At 34.4% G+C, this 24,146-nt stretch overlaps 3 protein-coding genes across 3 annotated transcripts; 1 reads left to right on the plus strand and 2 right to left on the minus strand.

Annotated features, from left to right (window-relative positions):
- Positions 1-135: 135 nt before the first annotated feature.
- LOC135686802 (uncharacterized) lies at positions 136-5,839 on the minus strand. Its single transcript, XM_065203149.2, has 5 exons — positions 5,659-5,839; positions 3,084-3,301; positions 2,562-2,756; positions 1,942-2,049; positions 136-618 (listed from the first exon to the last, which is right to left on the minus strand). Exons 2-5 carry the CDS (start codon positions 3,285-3,287, stop codon positions 490-492), a joined length of 636 nt encoding a protein of 211 aa, XP_065059221.1. The 5' UTR covers positions 3,288-3,301; positions 5,659-5,839; the 3' UTR covers positions 136-489.
- Positions 5,840-8,698: 2,859 nt separating this feature from the next.
- On the plus strand, positions 8,699-11,487 carry LOC135689723 (uncharacterized). The gene is made up of 5 exons (XM_065207052.2): positions 8,699-9,263; positions 9,625-9,706; positions 10,072-10,199; positions 10,473-10,580; positions 10,862-11,487. Exons 1-5 carry the CDS (start codon positions 9,039-9,041, stop codon positions 10,970-10,972), a joined length of 654 nt encoding a protein of 217 aa, XP_065063124.2. The 5' UTR covers positions 8,699-9,038; the 3' UTR covers positions 10,973-11,487.
- Positions 11,488-11,719: 232 nt separating this feature from the next.
- LOC135689715 (SNW domain-containing protein 1) lies at positions 11,720-22,923 on the minus strand. Its single transcript, XM_065207040.2, has 17 exons — positions 22,775-22,923; positions 22,375-22,447; positions 21,827-21,901; positions 21,102-21,176; positions 20,415-20,504; positions 19,372-19,464; positions 18,868-18,974; positions 18,306-18,410; positions 17,679-17,748; positions 17,424-17,489; positions 16,962-17,078; positions 16,489-16,618; positions 15,795-15,897; positions 15,388-15,505; positions 14,608-14,762; positions 14,170-14,325; positions 11,720-12,293 (listed from the first exon to the last, which is right to left on the minus strand). Exons 1-17 carry the CDS (start codon positions 22,786-22,788, stop codon positions 12,257-12,259), a joined length of 1,584 nt encoding a protein of 527 aa, XP_065063112.2. The 5' UTR covers positions 22,789-22,923; the 3' UTR covers positions 11,720-12,256.
- Between the last annotated feature and the right edge of the window lie 1,223 nt (positions 22,924-24,146).

A 24,146-nucleotide genomic window follows, 5' to 3' on the forward strand; every position in this document is an offset into this window, starting at 1 on the left:
TTACAAAAGAAGTTAAATGCCACGATCCAAACTGATCCTTTTATCTTTGTTTCTTGGGTTTCTAGATTTTAGCTAGGGTAATCGCTTCTGAAACTGATCAATTGAAACAGAATAGCAAGAATAATAAGTCTCGCATAAACAAAAAGAAAAACTGATTCAAACAATTTTAAACGTTGTGCAAGAAGAGACATAACATTGTTTGCAATTAATCTGACACAAAAAAATCAAAAATGTGATTGGGTTTCTTAACATTTGGGAAAAGGTTTATGAAAGCAAAAGGTAGGTAGTTATTTTTCTTTTTCTTTGATTTATAAGATCTAGACAATAACACTGTTTGGCTATCAAAAAAGTATTCTCATTTCCACAATTGTGAGCTGGAGAAATAAATATTAAGACTAGAAAATCTACAATCAAACACAGTCATACATGGCTGTCTTTTGTAACTGCTAAAAGCATCCCTTGTGAAGGCAAGGCTCCTGTTGCAATCACTTAAAGGACATTGGGGTCTTGGTACCCACCTCTTCGAATCTTGCGGATGTCTTTTCTGTAAACACGGCAAGTTCTGAAGTAGAGTATGCTGTCAATCAGGAACAAGATCAGGTTGATGAAGCCAAAGAACTGGGGAAGAGAAAATTTCTTTATTCATTATAAAGATATCATGTTTCGGCCTTCATCATAGTTAAATTGTATGGAAAATTTGCTTTTGCTCTACTGATCAAATCTGTTCTTTTCTGGCCATTTGTAGCAGAAATTCTTAATTGAAAGAGTAGTTACTACATTAATGGAGTATTTAGTAGTTTATTGCCAAATGTCAAATATTATCATCTAACCTAACTATTAGCAAAGGATGTTTTCTTATGAAGAAAAAAGTTTCCTATTTTAGGTATGAAATTATTTAAAAAGGGCATTAGTAGAAATATTAACAGTGCCTGTGCAATGTATTGCTGATAATTTTTTTTGATTTGGCCCTTTTGATGAGCATTTTGGCCTGAGTTGCTCACCCATCTGGCCTTCCTTTGTAAATTCAATCTGGCAACCCTGAACAACATAATAGAATTGCTTTCTTATACAAAATAATGTATACCATATGCTGTATAACATGTGCTGAAAGTATATGTATAACATTTGCTGAAAGTATATTAGGGTAAGAAATTGACAAAGATGCATTTGGATCTAAAAGAACCTTGACAAAACTTAGATGAAAATCAAGAGTTAAACATTTTGGATGAAAATTCTTATTCTATTTACTACTAGCTTAAGTAAACATTAATTACACAACAAACTGCTATCAACCACTAAAATTATTATTAACTGTTTTATAAATAACAAATCCTTGACAGGAAACAATATGATAAGAATATGAATAAAATGACAAAAATAACTCTTCTGAACAGAAAACTGAAGCTCTTATTGTTCAATAAGGATTAAAAACTTTTTTCCAGATCTTTAAACATACATTTTTATCAACAGGTTAGAAAAACCCTATGTTTACACTTATGTTAGCAAAGCATGACACACATCACAGATTCTAAAATAACAACTGTTTCATAAGTTGTTGCTATGGTAATGGTCTAAATAAAACTAATTGGCTGTTATTCCAGTGATACCAAAGAGTTTCAAAGGGTTATAAAGGAGCTAGAGCTTGACTGAAAAAGTAATAATGTGTTTAAAACTGTTACTGACGAGATTAAGTACAAGTAGACTGACTGACTGACTGACTAAATAAGTAAATGAACGAGTGAATGTATGAATGAATTTTTATTTCTAATAACTATTGTATGATGCAGAGGAATGCCAAAAGATAATAGAAGAAAAAAATTTAGAGAAACAAGGAATAGATGAATAGGGAAGACAGAAAAAACCTGGATGTTAAATTTTGCACAGGTAAATAACAAATACCAGCTTTTAGCATCATGAGACTTTAAATAATTGGATACTCACTGAGGCACCTGCATTGCCTGCCCAAATGTGATAATGAAAAGCAAGCAATATACCAGCAACAGCCCAGAAGAAGGTGTAAATTGCCGAATATGCCAACAGATGGATGTACTGAAAAGAAACAAATGATTAGGTACAAAAATTTGCTCGTAGAATAAATCTCAAGAAATTTTTATTTAAAAGAACATAGCCAAAAGAGGGCTTAGTAATCATCACCTCTCACAATTTGCAGACAGCATAGCACAATGGAAACAAAATTTGTATAACTTCATCATCTATTGTATCCTTATATAAACAACCAATCATTCTGCTTATTTGAGACTGACTGATACGAGTTTTAATTTTGCCATGCAAGATACATTCAAGTATATTCCAAATATGTAACAAATTATCTTAGGTTGCATGATTTTTTTTAAGAACTTAAATGCAAAAATATTGATATATGCTCATGTTCATGTGTTCATGTCACCCTTGGGTCTGTATTCAGCACCTCTAATAACTGAGTCATCCTCATAACTATACAACTATACAAGGGATGGCAATCTGTGGATTTGCAGTACATCTGTACATAAAAGCAACTGATCATACATTTAAACTAAGAAAAAATAACTATGTGCTCATACCCAGCCAAAAAGTCTAAAGAGACGTTTGTTGATCCATTTGTTGAAACAGCCACAGAGGTTGAAGGAAATCACAAATATTGTAAATATCCATGAGCTTATGCCGACAAACAGAAAGTAGCCATAACGAGATACCAAGGACTCATTAAGGTGCCGGTAGGCTAATGCACAGATGACCCAAGCAACCAGAGTGGTGAACTGCCAAAAAAGAAAGCTCAATTAAATTACAAAATTTTAGCCTTTGTAAACTAAACAGTTGAATCATGTAGCAAGGTGTTTGAAATAAGATTTTAAAACCAAAATTGTTGCTGTTTTTATTGTGAAAACTAAATACTATTTTACCAGTTAGAATCTTTGCTACAGAGTTCTTGACAATTTTGCTGAGCAATAAAGATACAGTATATACAAATTACATGAATGTGCTTCTTAGAAATAACAAAGTTCCTGGCAGAGGAAAAATAATAAATGAAAAGATTAAAGACAAACTTATTGCTTTGTAGGTGAAATAAATTGATTTATACATACAAATTCAATGATTTTCAAAGCTCCTTCAATAGAGCACAAGAATGCTGTGTTGCACGAGCATGTCCCTTGGTTGGCATCTTCATTTTCATCCTGAACATTTCTTGGTGGTGGTGGATTTCTTGCTTCCTTTTTTCCTTTATTCTTTTTGTCCTTTTTTGATTTTGGGTCTTCTGAAGATGTAATTGGTTCTCTGTCATCTGCCATAATTCTTGATTGGCCTGTCAACAAAATTTTGAGGTTATTAAGCCTGGATCACCTCTTAAAAAAGGATCAAAATATTGTAAGAAGGATGAATTATTTGGTCTCTTGATTTTAAACATTATAGCTTAACGTAAAGTAATATTTCAAACATGAAAGTTTGGACTAATTTTCCTCAACAGAGTATTCTCGAGTTTATTCACAGAAACATACACACTTTACAAGAACTGTGAAAAGGGGGTATCAGCCCTGGCCGTTTGAGGTGGGCGATCGCCGGCGCGTGACTCCACGCTCGCCTCGGGTAAGCAAGACAAGCTATTAATTGCTCGCCTCAATGTCAGTTCGCACGTTAACCGCCTGCCTTGGTCTTCTTTTCATTTCTCGACACCTTTTGAAGTAAAACTAAAATATTTATAGGAACTTGATCCCCTATGTTTTGACTTAGAAATATCGTTTTAATCTCTCAGAAAGTCATCTACTCCTGTAAACTCGTTAACTGCCTAACAAGTCACGTGAAAAACAAATGAAGCATTTTTAAATGCAATAGGGAAGAAATTCTTTTGAATGGTTTCATTTCAACTAGAATGCTATTTCGAAGGCCAATTGAGTATTTCCTAACACATGAAACCCGAATCATTTCAACATGGCGAGTAACCAGAAAGGATCGACTGTTGAGCTAAGAACTTTCGAAAAATACGACAACAGGGCTGTTCTTGGAAGAAAAATTGAGGAGAAAGACGGAAAGAAGATGGTGACGTTCGTTTGGAGCAAACTTTGCGCTAAACATAAAGCTTCCATTTTCTTGAACCTGCTTTGCAAAGGTGGCTGTTGAAGCCTACATCAATGGAACAAATTTTGAATGTTGTTGATTTGCGATTATATGAAACTATCGTTTTATTTTTGTCTGAGAATCGCCATCTTAGCTGTTAACTTAGCTGTTAAAGAATGTTGTTTATTCATATACTTTTATTGACGATTTTCAAGAGACTAAAAATCGCCCGCCTGACTTCACCGAGGAAAGTGATGTACCATGCGCCTGCTAAAATGCTCACGGCCAGGCCTGGGTTATGTGTCTTATACACGGTAAGACACATTAAAACCTATTTTTTTCAGAATTCAAACATGGAATTAAGGGTGCCTCTTATGCTTTCATTGGAGAGAGGGGATCAGATCTTGGATTTTAAATACATGTTACCTGGCACACATTAATGGGTTGGTTCCAATTGCTTTGTCCAGATTTTTGAGACTGATTACCCCCTTTATTCACCTTCCAAGTAGAGGCAACCTAATACAATTCCTTAATGTGATTCTTTACATCCAAAACAACTTGGATAAACATTAAAATAAGTTTGCTGAAACTGCTCTTTGCTTCACAAATCGTACAGCATTTGGCAAGTCACATCTTATCACTAAAATTCCAAATTTTATAAAGGGAAATCGTGTTGAGCAAAATCTTGTATCTTTCTAGAATTGATCAACATGATCTAAAGTATCTTCCAAAAACCAGTTTTGCAGTATAACAACAGTCAGGCCAAATAGCAGTTGGAAACATTTCACTTAAAATCATTTTACTTATCAAAAGGCCTTCTCAGAAAAAATAAAGCTATTCAAATTTATTGACTCAAATTTTTAATTTCTTTCATCAAACCATAAAGCTTGAAAATAGCCCCTTTCTGGGAAAAACAGGAACTTGAAGAAAAAATCTATCTTGCTTTACCTGGACTCTTTTTTTCTGTGAATTTTCTGCTTGCCAGGAAACCATAATGAATTTAAGGACATTTAATTTTAATTAACTTAAAAAAACAATCACTTTGTCTTAACATATACAATGAAATCTTTATCTGAGTTGAAAATCATTCAAATGAATACCATGTAAGCTTGATTAGATAAATTTTGTCACGATTGTGACCTGTTTAGCCTTTTCCTGGTCACACTTGCAATAAAAATGCTTTTCAACTATAGAAAGAAATATGGTACCTATATACATTGTTAAGGTATAGGAAAGGAGCTTTCAATTTCTTGGATCTGCATGAAATAAGTGAGTTACTCAAAACTCGCACATATTCAAAGTAGGTGACAAGGAGCCTTTGTTATTTTCATTAGTCATCATTCCATAAGGATGATGGGAGGGGCATGAATTTACTTTTCAACAACTCGAACAACAAATGTTATTAAACTTTAAAAGACACACTTTTCGAGTTGAAGATGTCCTATTTACAAAAAATCAAAATAAGATTAACAATAAATTGAGCTTTCTAGACAGACTGTGGGGTATTTATTAGCTACAATAAAATAGTCAGAGAAATTATAAAAGCTGGACACAGTCCAGGCAACACGAGGGACAGGTGTAGGCCTATCCAACATTTTCAATACTCACTCAAACTCACGGCTTATTTCAGATCGATCCAGATCACGTTATTCAGTTTTTCAGCTTGTTCTTCAATGCACAGATTCGTAACCCGCTACAAATACCGCATATGAGTTAAAAAGTGCATCAATTTGTTGTAACAACTTTCCCCACCCGCCAAAGTGATTCGATCAAATAATACTCAAAACAATGGATGTAGACAATGGACGCTGAAAACACCTTACAAACCCGCGAACGACACGTACATATCTGCGGGATAACGTCAGATTGGCCCTACAGAAAACTTTGCTGTATGATTGATTCAACAAATAAATCAAGGAATTGCATTAGAAAATGGCATCTAGGAAAGTAGGAAAGTAGTACTTGGTTCCTGAAAAAGTTCAGTACTGAGTTATGGTTTTTCAGAACTTAGAAGATATATAAACGAAGAACAAGATGCACAAAGCAAGAATATTTATTACCCAGTTTGATTTTTGTCGAAAACTGTTTAATTCATCGGTACTTGAAATTACAAAATTTACCTCCCTAGAAATATTCACGATGTTATAAAATTTCTGAAAACATTGTAAAACTAGGGACGGACTTAGCGGGGGAAGCGACACCCCATTTTTGTGTCCTTCGAAAAATTTTGCTTCCATTCGGTGAAAATCATTTTCTGGTATTCAGTAGTAACAAAGTAACGCCAAGATTTTAATTCATATATCTTCTTATCTTCTTTACCTTGAAGCTAGAAACCGAATTTTAATAATGGGTGTTTCCATCATTTACCAGTGACCTATAGGGTGTGGCACAACAAAATCAAACAGTATCTAACACCCCCCCCCCCTCCCCCTTATCATTGTTGCTAAAATCCGTTCTTGGCTATATTACATTGTGTTAAATCATGATTCGAACCTGAATGATGAAAAATGATTGGCAATACTAAGATAAGGTGACTTTTTGATGATCAAATCTCTATTCACAATAGACAAAGAAAATTTTTCCCAAAATTATCTGACTCACCCCCCTTATATAAAAATTGCAAGTGGCTTTGATGCCTAGAGCATTGATGCCTCAAAAGCATTTGCTGGCACAGAATATTCTGTGCAAGAAGTAGGAGTTCTTACATTTTCTCATCCTGCATCCTTAGCCTTGCGGCACCAGTGTCCATAGCCAGTAATGAACATTTGCTGCTGAAAAAGATGTGGTACACTATAGTTGTACAGGGCCCACGCAGGGGCGAAAATACCGGGGAGGTGTGGGGGGGTGTGACACCCCCCCCCAATCTAAAAAATAGTCGATTTCGCAGGGCGCCAAGAAGAGCTTTGTTGCCACGCAGAAATGTCACCTCTGAAGTTCGTAAACGGACGTTTAGGAATTTTGAAATGGAAATATCATATTTGTTATGAACCTACCTTCCTTATATTGCATTTTAGAGAATGGAACAGGTATGTAAGGAAAAGCTCCGTTATTTGCAAAGCGAAAGCATGTCTTACCGAAAGTCATAGCTAATGGATGCAATGATTGATGCATATGTTTATGAGGGCAAGGTTGAGTCCATATAAATTAATTTAAGTTGTAAATTATTTTCATGACAGGCACGGCGTCACAGGGGGGAATAGGGGGACGAAGGCCCTCACTTTGGTCAAGATAAGAATTTTTTTATCATTTTTTTCTATTAATTTTTAACAGTGCATGAAATAAAAAGAGATTAAACTGTTAAGATACGAATTTGGTTTAATCTAATTACTAACTTTTTACGTATATTTTTATTATTTTTCTTTTATTTGCGTTAATTCAGTAAATCACTTTCTGTATCATTGCAATGTTTTAATTTTGGATGGCCTTCTCGATACAAGAAACTGCACATTTCAGTTCAGGAAATAAAATTCTCCCAATCAAAAGAACATCTTCCTCTGTCATTCACAACTATGTGCAGTCTGAAACGAAAGGTTACTGTTTCTTTCCTTCCCCAACGTCTATCACTAGCGTTTTAGCATGACATGCCCCTCCCTATTTTTCCCAATAAACAATAATCAGTTTTTAGCAGTATTTTTTTTGCTAAATTTTAGTCTGAAAGATGCTTTTTAGCCCTATTACAAGGTATAATTTCAAAAATTTTCTTCACGTCGGACCCAACCATGGTGGGTCCTCCTATATCACTAACCTTGATTCTTAGTCCCCCCGGGCTCAATTTCATTGCTCCGCCCATATAAGGAACCAAAAAATCCTTTGCCACGAGATAGAAGCTTTATTATGAAGGAAAACCAAATTTGACATATAATTTACGCTCACGTAGAGAAATAGATAGTTCATAGGCAATGAAGTTTCAAGTTTTTCCTTGGTAAAGACCAGTGTACACTGGTGAAGCTTTCACTAATAGCCTATAGAGTATAGAGAAACCTTTGCTACGAGGTCTGCAGGGCACCACTCAGTTTTGCAGGGCAGAAACCCGTTTTCACCCCCCCAAACCTACTGGCTAAGTTACGCCCCTGGGCCCACGCCACAAATTTGAAAGTAGGGGGGGGGGGGCGAAGGCTAACAAAAGTGAGAGCCAAGGCTTCTTTCACCTTTTATTGCAGCTTTGAAATTATTTCTTTACCAAAAAAGCCATGCTCCCGCCCCCAAGTGGCATAGGCCCTGTTGCAACTTAAAAAGTAAAGAAGGGATTTCCATAATTTTCCAACATAACCTGAAGCATGGTGGCACCAAACCCCAATTGCTAGGGCTTCGAGGTCTAAGCGGCCTCATAAAGTATTGAATTCCGTTTTAACATGGAATTAATTAAAAGTAACAAAATTACACTTAAAAAGTAAAACATTTTGAACGAATAAATGAATTTAAGCTTTTCTAAAGGTCGTGGTCGCAAAAATTTTCTGCTCCCTTCGCTCGTAACGGGCCTCGTCTGGTATATGAGCAATGTTTCAAAAACCAAAAACCTTTTAAATCTTCGAAATCAAATTATAACTGGTTCGTTGTCGAATTTATTGATAAAAGCTGGATTCAACTTTATAGATAAAAGCTGGATTGATAAAAGCTGGATGGCAAATTTTCGTGGGTATGAGGCTAAGCCTCGGATTGCCCATTGGGCTAAGCAAAATTTGGCGGGATTTTAATAATATTTAAAGGTTTGTAAGCGTCTGCCATTCGACGGTAACTTAAAGAACCGAAAAAGATATCTTTTTATGTGATTGACTGCCTTATCAGTTGTTCTTGTTTTCATTTTAATGCCAATGGGATTATCGGCATAGTGTTCGCCCCTGTTGCAGCGCAAACTTAGCAGTGCAAAAGGCCGATGACTGAAGTTTGACATCTGGAATACTATTGCTGTTTAGAACATTGCCGATTTTCACATTTTCCGGACAACAACTTGAAAATCAAGAGATGATAATGTAATTGGTAAACGTAAAATGAGCATGGAAAATGACACATCATACGATGTTACGAATGCCTACAATGTAGACGGCAAGCCGATTCGAATTCATAAAACAACCAGCAAGATGTTTTCCAATACCAAAGTTGAGGTTATATGCAGATGTGATCAGTGGGTGAAGAAATTGGGACCATTCATTGATAAAATTTTGATTTTGTCACTTCTTGTTTTATTTTGCCTAGACAGGCTTTTAGGTATTCAGGTTAGTAACTGAAATTTCTGAAATTGCAATGCTGCGTATATCATATCACCCCAAAGTGTAACAAGTATATATTAAGTTTCTGACCTTATTCCTATTCCTTTTAGATTTTGAAAGCTGATCCAAATAACAGAATTTAGGTCGCACTAATTAGAGTTCACCAGCACAATAATATTTTTGCTCCATCCCAAAAGAGCAAACAGATAACAAGCCAAGAAGTTCTTCCAAATTTTTCAAGAACAAAAATTACCCTTTAAATCATTTGAATCTAAACTTCTTATTGTACAGGAATTAAGATTCTTGTTCTTTATGTCTAGCTTTGTTTCTAATATTTGAAACACAATTTTTTTTTAAATTTTTGTAGGTTCAAGAAAGTTTTTGGCTCATTGTCTTTCTTTTTTCAATACTGCTTTATGTTTACTTTCACTACTATTTTATACTAGAAGGTAAGAGTTTTGCAACTTATTTTGAAGGTAAAATAAGTTGTTCATGTACCTTGGTGAAATTCATGTTAATATAAATGATTAATATTTTGAAATAAACTTTTCTTTTTGAAACTCTATCAATTTAAGACCTAGAAAACTTGGGAGGTACAATAAAACCAGCATCTCTCATAAAAATTTTTTCTGTGAAATTTTGTTTTATACCATTTTTGTATCTGAATCCATTTCTAGCAATGCAAATTTGGTACTTTTTTCAGTTTTTAAACCTAAAAGCAACTAATTTTAAATTTATTGAAAATTACATAAAACCTGTATATGTGGTGTTAAATAACAGGTAAATATAGTGAAAATGCCTTCATACTTTCCAGAGGAAATCATCTGTGTGAAAAACCTTGGAGTAGAAGTTATAACTAAGACTATCACTGGCAGAACTGCTGAAGAGTTTATTCCAAATTTGCAGATAGCTGATGTTGTGATAAATGAAGTTATTCACATGGTTGGTACAAATCATAAGGCGCATTTTTGGTTTTCTTGTAAACAGCTTATTATAACTTTGGGTCATTGGTCATCTTAAGCTGACTTTCCAGTTTTCTGGATGAACATCCAATTAATATTTTGAATCCCAGTTTGAACTCAAACCTTACTCAAATGATCATCTTGTGCTTTCATTTCTCACATGCCTTAACCATTTCAATAATTACATATATGAATTGACATTGTATACCATTAATTTAAAATTAATTTCAAACATTGTGTAAATACCTTATAGCAAAGATTCATCTACGCACTTTTTGTATTGATTGGTGATGCTGATGCTGCACAAAATTACCACAAAGATGGCTATTCAAAAATCAACAGAGTTATTACTTTTTTCAAGGTATGTGATTTTACTTTACAAAATTTCCCAATTGAAAATGTTTGACAAAATGTACCCAAATTATCATCCACAACCCTGGTACCTATTGGGCTTTACTATAACTTCTGTTGACATGTGTTCAGACAACAATATTTAATCATATTCAGGTTAATTCCCCTTTACTTCACATTCAAACACAACAAATAGATTGAAAAATCTTGACAAAGGTTATCAAATGTTTGGTATCAAGTGAAATGATTACTTTTAATGCCATATCTTTCTAATGCTATATCTTTTTGCAGTTTACAAAGCCACGCCTTCAAGAACTAAAGGAAATCCTTAATGACACGCGAACAATTCTTATATGTGACCACTGTGTTCAGGAAAGTGATGAGATGTATGGTAGTAACTAAAATAATATAGAGTTGAAGAACTGAAACATTTCAAAATTGTATCTTAAATACATATTGGTATTAAAAATTTTAGACCGTGAAGAAATGTACAGAATCATAACAAAAAATAGGTTGCCGTTTTTAAAGATAAATTTTTTACCTGCCAAAATCACAGAATAATGTATCAAAAGCTGAGTGAGCATTGGGGGAGGATTTCGGAATAATTGTGTGTTCAAATTTCTGTTAAATATCATTTTATGTTGCATTTTCTGCCCAGAAAATACACATTTATCAAAGACATTGCTTTGCTGAATACTGTCTATGAATACAGATACTGTCTATACCAGTGTATAGGTTGACCATGTGTGCAAGTTGTCACCTTTGATAATCTGAGACAGAAAACTATAAGCAAGATAATAAATATAAAAAGCCTAATTTAAGGTTTGAAACCTTGACTTAAACAGCAGTATTTAAGATACTGTTAAAGCAGGTGATCAATTTCAATAAATTGCAGAAAAAACCTAGCTAACCCAGTTAACGTTCCCACACTGGAGTGCCCCCTGTAGTAATTAAGTACAAATCTATGGTAAATTTCTCCTGTCTCCAGTCACCTTCTTTGAGTTGGACAGGTAAAAAAAATTTTTCTCAGTTCTAGAATACATTTGGGAATTTAAATTCAGTTACCCTTACAAACCCCGGAAAAGGTACCCAAGACAGTAGATGTGAACAGAAAGTGACTTCTTTAGATTTCTCTTTGTTCTTCCAATATCTTTTTAAAATAGTTGTTTGATAAGAGGCTTACTATTACAAGCAATATGGTAATAAAATTATGTTGGGCTGCTCAACAATATATTACAAGAAAAATAGGACAGGTGAAACAAGTTATCATTAATGTTGGTCTAATAGCATAAAAAGTTTCTTTCAATGAAAAGATAGTGTCTTTTTGATTTAGTTGTACAGTATTTACTAGTAGTGAAAGCAATGGGTTATTCTCATTAATAAGGGAAAATGTTCTTTCAAAACCAAATAGCAAAGATAGGAAATTCCATGGAAATCCACAAATTTACAAAATAACATGACCTTAGTTTAGCACTGTCAGTATCTCTCACTGGGGTGGGGGTGGGGTAGGGAATTTAAATACAGTTCAGCCTATAGGGTCTTTGATTGATCAAAATACAACCAGGTTTGTTTGACATGCCCCAGCCTGACTCCAGTCTGCACTATCATCAATTAAAAGATGCAGCTTTTGAAATAAGAATCCTGGGGTCTGCAAACTCGCTTTCCAACAGTCAACCTCCAGTCAGATCATCGTTTGCTTCGTTTTGAAGACTTGCTGCTTTCTCTAAAAAAGATGAAGAATTGAAGACTTGCTGCATCATTCCCCATGCATGACGTTATATGCTCATGTACAATATCATTATAACATGGTGCAAAAACAGCAGTGCAGTGGTGTAATAATGTGTTCAATTAAAAGCCAAAGAACAATAGAATAACTAAGGAAGGGCTGCCCATAAAATCTAAATATACAAATCGTCCTTGAACTGTCTGAAAACGTAAAAGCCTTTACTACCATTTCGAAGGCGGAAAGAAATAATTTGATGACGTAGTTTTTTCGAAGAAAAATTAGCTGGGAGCAAGCCTGTGTTTATATACAGAGAAGGACAATAGCCTTTTTTTTAAAACGATCGAAGGACACTGGGGCTATAGGGGCAGTTGCCCCCTAGTTAATTTGTTAAAAAAACCGTGCTTGATTTTATTTATATTCAGCTATATAGTTTGTAGATCGTAATTGCAATGTTCTTTCATATTTGTCGGATAAGAACAAATCGACTGCAATTCCGAATCTGTTACTTTTGCTTCATATCAAAAGGGTATAGTTCTTGCTCTTTTCTAAAAGAAACGTTATTTCATAGAATACTTCAACAATAAATTTTTCTGCAAGTTACACCTATTGTTATTTTATAGAATTTTTCTTTTAGTTCATTATCATATTTAAATAGCTCGCCTTAAACATCGAGGCATGCAAAATTGAATATGAACACGTTATCGTATTTTGACGAAAGAAATTGTGTGGCTCTCCTACTTGAAGCATATCACACAAAGGATTATCTCAGAGAGCCAATGAAAGATTGTTTTCCACACAAAATCAAACTGAGGGTAGTGCAGGAGACAGTGTATTTTGCCTTAGTAGATTAGGACAATCAAAGTTGGGTCTAATTTGTTCATTCGGTGGACTAAATTTACTCATCAATCTGTAAGAAATCTCCTACCTTCACAATCAGAAATATTGCAGACAGAATTCTGCTCCAGTCTAAGGGTTTAGTTAACTTGTCTGCAATTGGGGACACGCAAATTCCACACAAACTGTGTATTATGGAAGTAAGTTTTAAAAAACGACTGATTCTAGAAACATTAACTTCATAATGACGAGGATGTCTAAGAATGTAATCGCGTCACATTCGGGAGGGTTTCTATCAAAACAGAAACCTGTAATAGGGATTTCATTGAGTTGAGAAAATCACATCCTTTTGTACTAGTGGCGTACAAAACCCCTGAAAAATGTTAATTGGGGGTGTCGTTCCCAAGGAAACTAGGCACGGCCATTCCCTTTGTATTTCAGAAAAAAGGGATAGTGCCATTTTGAATATGTTTGATTGAAATCGAACATTTAGTAATTTAAATAGCAATCAAACATCTTTTAAAGGCATGGAATGGATCTGCCTACCCCTAAAACAACCAATACCTTTGCGTTTTAGACATATGTCAAGGATCATGTTTTCAATAACGGAAGCGTGCCGAACCCCTTCCCCGGCATTCCTACCCTTGAATACGGCACAGATATGTACCTTCGTCTTTGGTACAGAACAGAAAACAATGCAAAAACAATGACAGACTTTCCCATCATAACATTTTACAAATTATTATCCTATACCTACCTTTCCAATCACCAGAAACAGCCAAAGCTTCTGTGCTACGTCTGTTTAACCTTATGCATAAACGTTGAGAACATTTCCAGGTCAAAATTAAAGCGAAGAATGTGGTCCGTAGTGTATGTGAAGTCTGGCATATTACTTGGTTCAAACAATTTTCCAACGTTTTAATTCAAACAATTAACATTCTATTACTGTAACACATTGGTTAGCCACAAAAAGGTTTTGCTTTGAGAGAATTACAGATGCAGTCAAACAACAACAGACGGAAATACACTAATAGTTTACCTTTCCATAGGTTCCGATCTTTTGCCACCTCGCTTGGCATCTAAAAAGAATTTATCCAACTCTGAAAGATCCTCTTCTCCAAACTTCTCAAATTGCACTGGCCCATCACGTTTATGGGTGCGATCTGTACCGGCAAAGTCCTTGTCTGGAACAAATCTACAACGAATAGAATATTATTCTGGTTAAGGAGCTCAGAAGATTTAAGACTCTAAGTAAACAGCGCAGAATATAACTGTCCACCTTATCCCGATACGAGACTCAAAGGACTCACTCACATCTCTTTACTTTAACCTTCTACATTTGATAAGTATAATGAGAAAGTCCAAAACAGGCACATTTATCAGAGGCACAACTGCCAAAACTCTGTCTGAAACAGAGAGCCACAGCTGCATTTGTTAATTGAAATTTTTTCAACTAAAAAGATTCTGAATTTCACACCTGTTGGTCTTTATTAAACTTTCTATGTCATCTCCATAAGTATCTTTGTCTAGGTTCTTAGATGGACGATACACAGATGACGCAGAGTCTGTCTTTCTCCATGCTTGATCATACACATTGTAAGAATCTTCCTCTCCGAAGCCACTATCCATCCCCTGCACGACATAGTGATCACTTTTGAAAGTGCCTTACTACGAATTTTCTGATAAAGTTTTAAAGAATTTAAGGGTAAAAATCCTTCAACATCAAACAAAGACGTTGCGAAAAAAAAGAAGCTATCAGAGATTAGGGAAACAATAATATCTTATGCATGAATTTGCTTTGGTCTATATAAGTGTCTAGGTCTACTAAAATTATGTTCACCACACAATAATTGTATAAAAAACATTTCTATTTTAGTAAAAACAAACTACATATCATTTACATATCACAATCCTATATAACATATATGATAGTTATATTTTTATACATATTTCCTCGCAATTCATAGATCAGTTTCCATTAACCTGACATGAATTTGCCTGACAATCACTGCATAGCAAATTTCAAAATTTTGGTTGCATAACTAACAATATTGTTTCAATTTTACCTTGACAGAAAATTCTGACTTCTAAATTATTCTGCTACATGAAATATACTTCTAGCAACGACTAGTTGTCAAAAATCATTCAAGATGTCAAAAATTCTGTAGCATAACAATCAATGCCCCAAAATCCCCCCTCCTTCTCCTTTCATTCATCTTAAATCATTCAGCCTCAGTAAACACAAATTTCAAGCTACCTGGCTTCTGTTGAAGAGCCTTTGATCATACATGCTTTCTTGGTTCCCAGCATTAGATGGCATTCCAAGCGCGATTTTCTCGCTTACGTCACGATCTTTGTCTCTCATTAATTTTGATCTAAAAAACAGATACAGTACATGGTTATTAAAAAAGCGAATTTTTTTGGATAATTACATGTCTAAGCTGATCCAAAAGAGACTCTCGAATTTTGAGGCTTGTAGTCTCCATCACACAAAACATATCTACTTGCAGCATGGTCATCCAAGTTAACAGATCTTCAATTCAGGGGATACCTCCAATGCATTAGACTCTATTAAGATAAAACATAAAATAATAAGTACCACTAAAACATATAAATTAAATATAATAGAAAACACAGAAAAACATTAAAAAAATTATACCAAACCTTTTATCTGGTGCAGCCTTTGAAATTCTCCTATCCCTTTCACGATCTTTGTGTCTGTCATAACGTAATTGATCTCTTTCTGCCTCTTCCCTATCCTTTGAGGCTTGGTAGAAAAGAGGGTTAACAAATCATAATTTCATTGATGCATGATACGATAGCATGGAATAAAGAAGTCTTAAGGATAGACTTGAATATGTTTGTAAAACAGTTGTTAGCTTAACATGCTGAGTATAATTATCTTTAACAATGTTGCTACTCAAAAGAACCTTGCATCCTTTATCTGACCTCACTCCAACAAAAGTCGGAAAAACGTTCCCTTCAACCAAATAAAATTTCTTTATTAGAAAAACTATAGCAATTAAACTGTTAATTCAACGAAACCATTAAGCAAATTACCTATCAAAATACCAACAAACTTAAAAACGAGAAAAATAAAACTGGATGGCATATAACAACACATGTAAGCTGTAAATACATGTAAGCAGTTTTGCAAGAAAATAATGTTCAGTTCAAACTAAACTCCATTTGCATGGTTTTTCAGAGTGTGTATCATTAAAGTGTATTGGCAATACCAATAAAAAGTTTTAGGGGAAGCTTTCGGACTGACTTTCAAGCACAAGTATCTTACACTCCAGCACTTCTCAAAACAAGCTGGTAGCGTTCAATTACTGTTTTAAGTCCCTGCTAGGCATACCTGTTTTGATACCGGCTCTTTCTTCCCTCGCTTGCTGTGCCATCTTCTTCAAATATTCTTCCTTCTTTTCCTTCTCTTTTTGCGCCATCTTCTGCTCCAGTTGGGCTCTTATTTCTACGGCTTCACGTGCCTAAATAGAAGGTTTATCAAGAACATAGGTTGTCAGCTACTTAAGGAGTTTGGTGCCAGTTCAAAACATGAAACTTAACTGCGTTGTACAGAGCAAGATAATCAATGCTTAAAAGAAGAGAAACACTATCCACTCATAATCAGCAATTTTTTGAATTTAACAGCTACGTTACGAAAGTACAACTATGATCTACAAGTACAGGTCATAACTACAATCACACTTTGATTTAAAAAAAGTCTAAACGTTGCACAAACATCTTAGCCAGTGCAACATAAATATAAAACTTTCCATTGAATCCATTTACCAAATTAATGAATCAACATTACACTCTCCACCACATTACCTTTCTATCTGCAATGTAGAGAGCTTCTGCCAATTTTGCGAACTTGTCGTTGATATGTGGGTCTTGCAAACCTCGACCATCTGAAGCTAGTCTTTTGTCAAGAGGTATTGTGTACCCCTAAAAAAATATAGACAATTGATATACGCAAACATGAACTCTTACTAGCCAAAGAACAAGCAAATGATCAAATAATTTTGTTAACTCTAGACAGGCTTAAAATAATACCAAAAGGCTATATCCTGAGGAAGTCGAGGTGCTGACAGCATTTGGGCTAAAGTCATATCTTTTCAAAACTGCTTCCTTCACAAATGACAATTAAAACCATGGGCAAAAATATTCCAAAACCATTCTTTGTTTTTTACTTAAGGCAAAAGATCGTTTTTCTCCACGTCGGCAACTACTGTAGTTTCAAATATGAAGTAAAAGATAACTTAAAGAGTATACTAAGCCATTTTAAAATACCTTAGGATTCTTCCAGTTGGATATACAAGGAGGTATTTTCCACTCTTGCTGTTCCTTCACTGTAACCTGAGAAAAAAAGGTCACATATAATGTTAATAAATGGTTCTAGAAGCAAAATGATTGAGTGCATGTACAGTAAGTTTTAGAATGTAAAGTTTAGTAAGGTTTAGTCTTAGAATGTGAAGAAAAAACCAGCTGAAAATTGCTGTGTTACATTTTCTTTGAAGTTAAAATAAAAAAGAAGTACTGAATTACCTTTCGTGTTGGCGAGTGCATGACAGGAGCTGGTGGTGAAGGAGGGCCTCTTGGTATCTTTTTGTTTGTTCTAAAAATATAAACAGGGAAAATAGAAATAAGGTCACAGTCTGCTGCAAATGCACCTTTTCAAAAAAAATGGATAAAAAATTAATCAAAGCAAACATGCAGTGGCGTAACAGAGACATCTGGGTCATTAAGAAAAAACCCCAACGGACTGCAAGAAAGTCCCTTCTAAGAGTGTAGAGCATTTCTAACATAGAGATGTAAAAATGATATTATTTTCTCATTAAATAGGGGGAGCTGAGTTATATGCTTCCATAAAGAACTTTTCAAGTTTTTGAAAATAAGGTGAATATGGGCCAAGTCTTAAAAACATTGATATAAAAATCTGGAACCCCTTTTTTGGTCGGAGGACTTGAATGCTCTAAAATGTTTTACACGCCTAAAGACAAGACTTGTTTTGTTCTGATTTAACGGCTGACATTTTAGGATGCATACTTTGCCTGGGGATGAAGTATTCATTAAAGCTTTGTGTTCCAGATGAGAGGAGGTATAATTGTTTAAATAACAATTCTCTTGGGTATCAAGAGAGACTCAAACAATAATAAACATGTATGCACTTACTTAAATCTGGGTGGCTCCATTGGATCACTCTGCATCTCAACCATTCGAATGACACGCTGCTTGGCACCAGAATTATATGTTATTCCTTGCTGTGATGGTGTATACCTAAATCAAGAAAAAACATAGCATTCACATATTGAACTTATAATGCTAGAATTATTTTCAGCAACAAAAACAAGCATAGCGACAATTTGTAGTTACCTACAAGAGATCAAATACATAAAAGGGATAGGGCTACCTTGACTAGGTTCACTTTAGATGAATAATGCTTTGTATGCATTTATAATATGAAAACAGACTTGTTCGTGCAAAGAATTTATATGTAACCTGAATTCCTATAAAATCCCTTTAAACTTTCAAAAGGAATCTGGCCAAGACAGAGATTATCAGGACACATGTCAAATGAGATTTAACAGCTCCAATGTCAAAATCATAAATTAAGTCTTCAAATAGCATTTAAATTGTGTCTTAAGATATTATTGAAGTACACAATATGAAATGTTTTTCATCACAAGTATGTCTTAATTTGGTTAATGTTTATAATTTACATTTAATGTCTCACCTGATGTACTTTGCAGGTTCCAACTTTTTGGCTGCTTGAGCTGGCTGTGCCGCAGCAATTTTGCTATTAACTTCCTTCTCTAAGGCAAGCCTAGTTTTCTCTGTTGTCTGAGTAAAAAAAATGTGTTGGTAAGGACAGTTCAGTTCAGTTCAGTTCAGTGCATATAATTTTTAAATTACCTATATACAAATAATTTTAATACATTAAAAAATATTCTAAACATCACAAGTTACACAAAATGGTGTGGGATGTCTTAGCAGGTCCACTGCATATTGTAATGGAAGCTGTGATGAATCACTTGTGCATTCGGAAAAGGACAGTAGTTTACATGGGTTGCACAGGTCTCCTCCACTATCTAACTGATAATAAAGTGGATGACTTGAAACAAAAGGGGATCTTATTTACTTAACATACCTTACAAAAAATCAAGAAATTGTCAAATAAATCTAATATGCTAATAAAAGTGTATATCTTTTCAAATGCAGGATGACATGAAATAAATACCTCTTTAATTGCCTCATCATCTGGTCTTGCTAATTCAGGATCATCTTTTTTTATTTGTGCTGGAACCAGATCTTGGAACTTTGAATGGATCACCTAGGCAAAAAGGTTACAATTAAGTTACTGCAATAAGAACAAAAAAAATAATACAGGCATTCCCCACAACTTCTTTCTCTTCTTCAAAATTCAACCCTATCTCCAATGATTCCTTCTAATTTGAAAATGTTACTAGTTTCTGAGACATTCACATTCCAAATATCTTCTTACACTCACTTCCTACCTTATCATATGACGGTCTAAAAACTCAATGCTCCTTTTAAAAAACCTCTTTCTTCAACAATTTTTGTGTCTACGCACATTTTCAAACCTAAAAAAGGTTTGCTGAAAATGGTAAAATGAATAGCCTTCCCAATGCTTCTAAAACATCTATATATTAATAGGGCTTGCAGTGGGTGGGGGTGGGGTGCAGCGCCCTAGGTTATCTTTGAGATCCATTAGTCAAGCGCCCAGTGATAAATATTTTTCTTGAAGAGCACGATTACTGGATACTGATAGGTCAATCCATTTGAGAAACTCTTTTTAGAAGTTTTACATCCAATCCTTGTTTTCCACTACTCTGTTTTCGAATGTCTCAGTTTTCCAATTATTCAGTTTCCGTTATTCTTGTGCCGTTCCCATTGCTGGCTTTTATAAATACTTGGCTTTTATCAGCTGTGCTTGTAAATATTTTATCTACACATGTATAGCTATTTTATACCTTTTTTATGCCAACATCGTAAATAAAGAGTTAATAATAATGATAACTAATTGCTCTGGCCCACACCGTTTTGGCCAAAACAAAACTGAAGGTTTTCCCATCATTATCAAATGTCTCTAATTTTGAGCATATCAATGGGACCCAAAATCAAAAATGATTCATTTAGTTCCTTTTTTCTACAAAAATAGAGTAATAGGAACAGGACCTGATCTCCAACATTCAAAAGCAAAATACGTACTTGATGGGTCAGTTCTTATTAAAATACCAAAATAAATTTCTACTACCGTACCTTATCTTGTTTCTGTCCACTTCTAAGCAAATCATCATACTTTATCTTTCCTTCTTGATCAACACGGATTGGTATAGCAGTTGATGCTTTCTACAAGCCAAAATTAACACCAAAGAGATATAAACAATAATAATATACAGAGCTACAGACTAAGAGGCCAAGAAATTACAAAAATGAGGATAAACTTATAGTTATAGCCTATTGAAATAGGGAAAAACCTACTGAGGATAAAGTTATTATGCTTTTTCTCAAAAACCAATATAAGCTAATTCAGTCAAAAATGTATATATTCAAACAATTACTGAAGACTGTTTCACATTATGCAGCTTGGGTTTAAAATTTTCAACCAGACCTCCTGTAAAGTGAACGGTTAGAATTTTCTCTCTTTCTTAAGTTCAGAATTCTAACCAGCTTTCTAAAAGAACATAAGACTCTTCATAAGACTTGCATATAAAGAACTTGCAAAACTCTAGCCAGTTGACACCAGCAATGTAAGTGAATTAGACTTCATTTGGCTTATCCTTAATGGCAATTCTAAGCTAACCCCAAAGAATGTATAGTGAACACAAGTTTTGAGTTCATCTCATCAATACTTTCTACTTGAGGGCATTTGTATTATGATGTATCCCACTCAACCAAACATTTTCTAACCTATAATGCTCTATATACATCCATAATCTGACATACCTTTCTTTCTTTTCCCATTCCAAGTGGATATTGAGCAACATGAATTTCTGGAAAAGCGCCACCATCCCCAAAGTCCTAGAAATAAAAAGTCAAATCACATACCAAACCAGAACACATACAAAGTCATATTTTGCTAAATAAAAATTCAGAACTATTATGGTTTTCAGATATATTTTCTATTTTGGTTGGTGATCATTAAATCAAAAAGAAGTACTTTCATTTCCAAGCGATAACAGTGATTTTCTTTAGTTGTGTTAGTCTAAGGAGTTATATCTCAATGAATATTGTGAGAAGCTTCTATTTTGCATGGGCTGAAACATACTGGATCTGACTTGCAATAATACAAAATGTGCTCCAAGCTCACAATATATTGGTTGGTATTTCAATAACTTACATGCTGAGATATCAGCGGATACATATTAGATGATTTCAACTTTAAATTTCTGGATACTAATAATGCATAGAACACTCTCTGTATTCAATTATATCAATTTAACTTCAAAAATAATAAAATAGCTAGCAAAAACATATGATGTTATAATATGTATAACATGTGCAAGATTTGAAATATGATAGAGCTATAATTATAGCTCTATAATTAGAGCAAACAAATGTATATCAAGCATATATTGGTATCATCGTATATTTCACTTCAGTTACATCCAATCTAGCTATATATAGTTGGAATGAATATATATGAACTCAAAATATCCCATAATTATTACCTCTGGCCTTCTTGGAATCCATCCTCTTCTTTGCCCATATGGTGGGTGACTTGATTTTATGGCCAGGTCTTTCACCTGTTATGAAAATGTTAATCATTTACTGTAATTTACTTAAAATGTATGATGTACATACTGTATTTGAGGTAAAAATAAAATGATTGATTTCCACAAGACCAGGTAGTATCACTGAATACCTGATACAAAGAAGAAAGATGGAAATCTTTTATAGATCAAACTAAGCCAAGAAAAATCCCACTACACACTTTAATAAGAAAGAAAATTTTCCAATAATTTTCCTGAAGTTCTGAAATTGTAATACATAGATATGCATAAAAACCAATTCAAGCAATTAGTATCTTGCAAATCAATATAAAATCAATTTTCTGCCAGCTGACTACAGTATTCTGTTAGGATCTTTCAACTTCAATAATTATTCAATTAAACATTTTTACCCTTGATACACATGAAAGCCTCTGTTCTAATGAAATAAATATATTTTTGAGGATAAATATCAAAATGAAAAGAAGCACATGGTAAAACAGACTTACAGCATTAAATGCGTGTTCCAGATCATCATCATCAGCTTCCTGTTTTGTTATTTGTGTAGGAGCAGGTAATAACCTTGATAATAATACAGGGTAATAACAATTAGATAACAATTAGATATATAGATAGCATGAAAAAATACCAGATTCCGGTTTTTTTCTGACTTCTCATTTACTAATGTACTAATATTTCAAAGTGCTCACAAATAATTAATTTAAAAATCTCAAAAAGATTAAAATTGGAACTTTTTAACATGCTATAACGGACATACGACTGATGGCATGGAGGTCTGGGTAGCACGCATTTGGCCTAAGGTTCTTGTTGTCCTTCAGCTCAGTTGTGGTTAAATGTATTCTAAATGCTCATACTGAACACTAAATCAAATGAAGATAGGACCGTTACCTTGCTAATGCCATACTGACAAGCTTTGACTTTAATTTAGCAGTTATTATAGAAAATATATCGTCTTTTTGAATAGGCTTATCTCATCAGACCTGCGGCCATTGCCAGTCCAACTAAATGTCTCAACGAAGGGTATTGTTTATTGAGCTATTGCTCCACCGCAGGTGATGCAATAAGAGTTGTGTGGGTTCACAGTCGATTGGGGGCTACCGGTCATTGGGGCTACTTTTTCCAGTGGTGGAAACAGAGTTCTTTGAGTGATGAGCCAAGTTCCTTTGTATTTCTGAGTTTCTCACCTGAGTGGCCATTTTCCTTTGATTTCCTATGCTAAGATATTGAGGTACCATACAATGTAGGGGGCAACTGAAACTCCCCTAACCAATCAATACTTCCCTTACTGGCCTTCTCTCTCTATATTCCCATTCACAGTCCCGAGTATTGCTAATGCATTTAATAATCTGTGGCTTAGATTAACTGAAAAGGCATGGTAAATATATTACAACTAACTATATAATGTTTTGTTTCTAATAGACTTAGAAGTCAAGACGTAGAAGCCTGGTATTCTACCAAAAAATGAAAGTTTATCAAGAAAACCCTTCTGTGAACTGCAAAATGATCCAAAATAAAATGAAATGTGAATGAAGGCAGAAAAATGCACGGTGGTGTCGTTAGCAAATGATCTTCTGCATACACGACAATTTTCCTGGGGAGGGTACAAAAATGGGCTCACTTCATTGGCGAGATGTAAATTATGCATTTCGATCTCAACAAATCGCAAACAAACAAATTAACATCAGAGCTTATTCTGTGATGGATATGAGACCTTTTCTGGAGCTGGAATTTTTATATGTGGAATTGGATCTGAAATACCGTGGAGCTGGAAAATACAAATAAAACAATAAAGACATTCATTGTTTTCTAAGTATCATACTTATCAAATTTCTTTGGAATGAAACCCTTTGACTGTGCTGATGTTGAAAACTGTACCGATCAGCTGATTTGGCTAATTCACCTTTTTGTTATGGGATATAACAAGACTAATTACCTGAGCCGTAGTTTTTGCTATTGAACTGAACTGTAGGACGACAAGGTTTCGGTTTGCGAATGTAGAGCAAAGGCAATACATCTAGAATACGGCAGATTACAATGGAAATTCAACCAACAGCCGGCGCCGCCGAAAGGGGGAGGGGGCAAAGAGGGGAAAATAGCCCAGGACCTCGAGGTCTAGGGGCATCATAAAGAAATGAATAATATTTTAATGAATGCCAAAAATTGGTAAAAGCTCCATTGATTAGAAAAAAATGACTGCAAGAAATATTCTAAAATGTACTTTCAGCTAATATAAAGGGCGTGGTTGCATACATTTTCTGCT

Source organism: Rhopilema esculentum, chromosome 10, assembly GCF_057945365.1.
Source record: "Rhopilema esculentum isolate cy_ngs chromosome 10, ASM5794536v1, whole genome shotgun sequence".
In the NCBI taxonomy this organism is placed as follows: Eukaryota; Metazoa; Cnidaria; class Scyphozoa; order Rhizostomeae; family Rhizostomatidae; genus Rhopilema; species Rhopilema esculentum.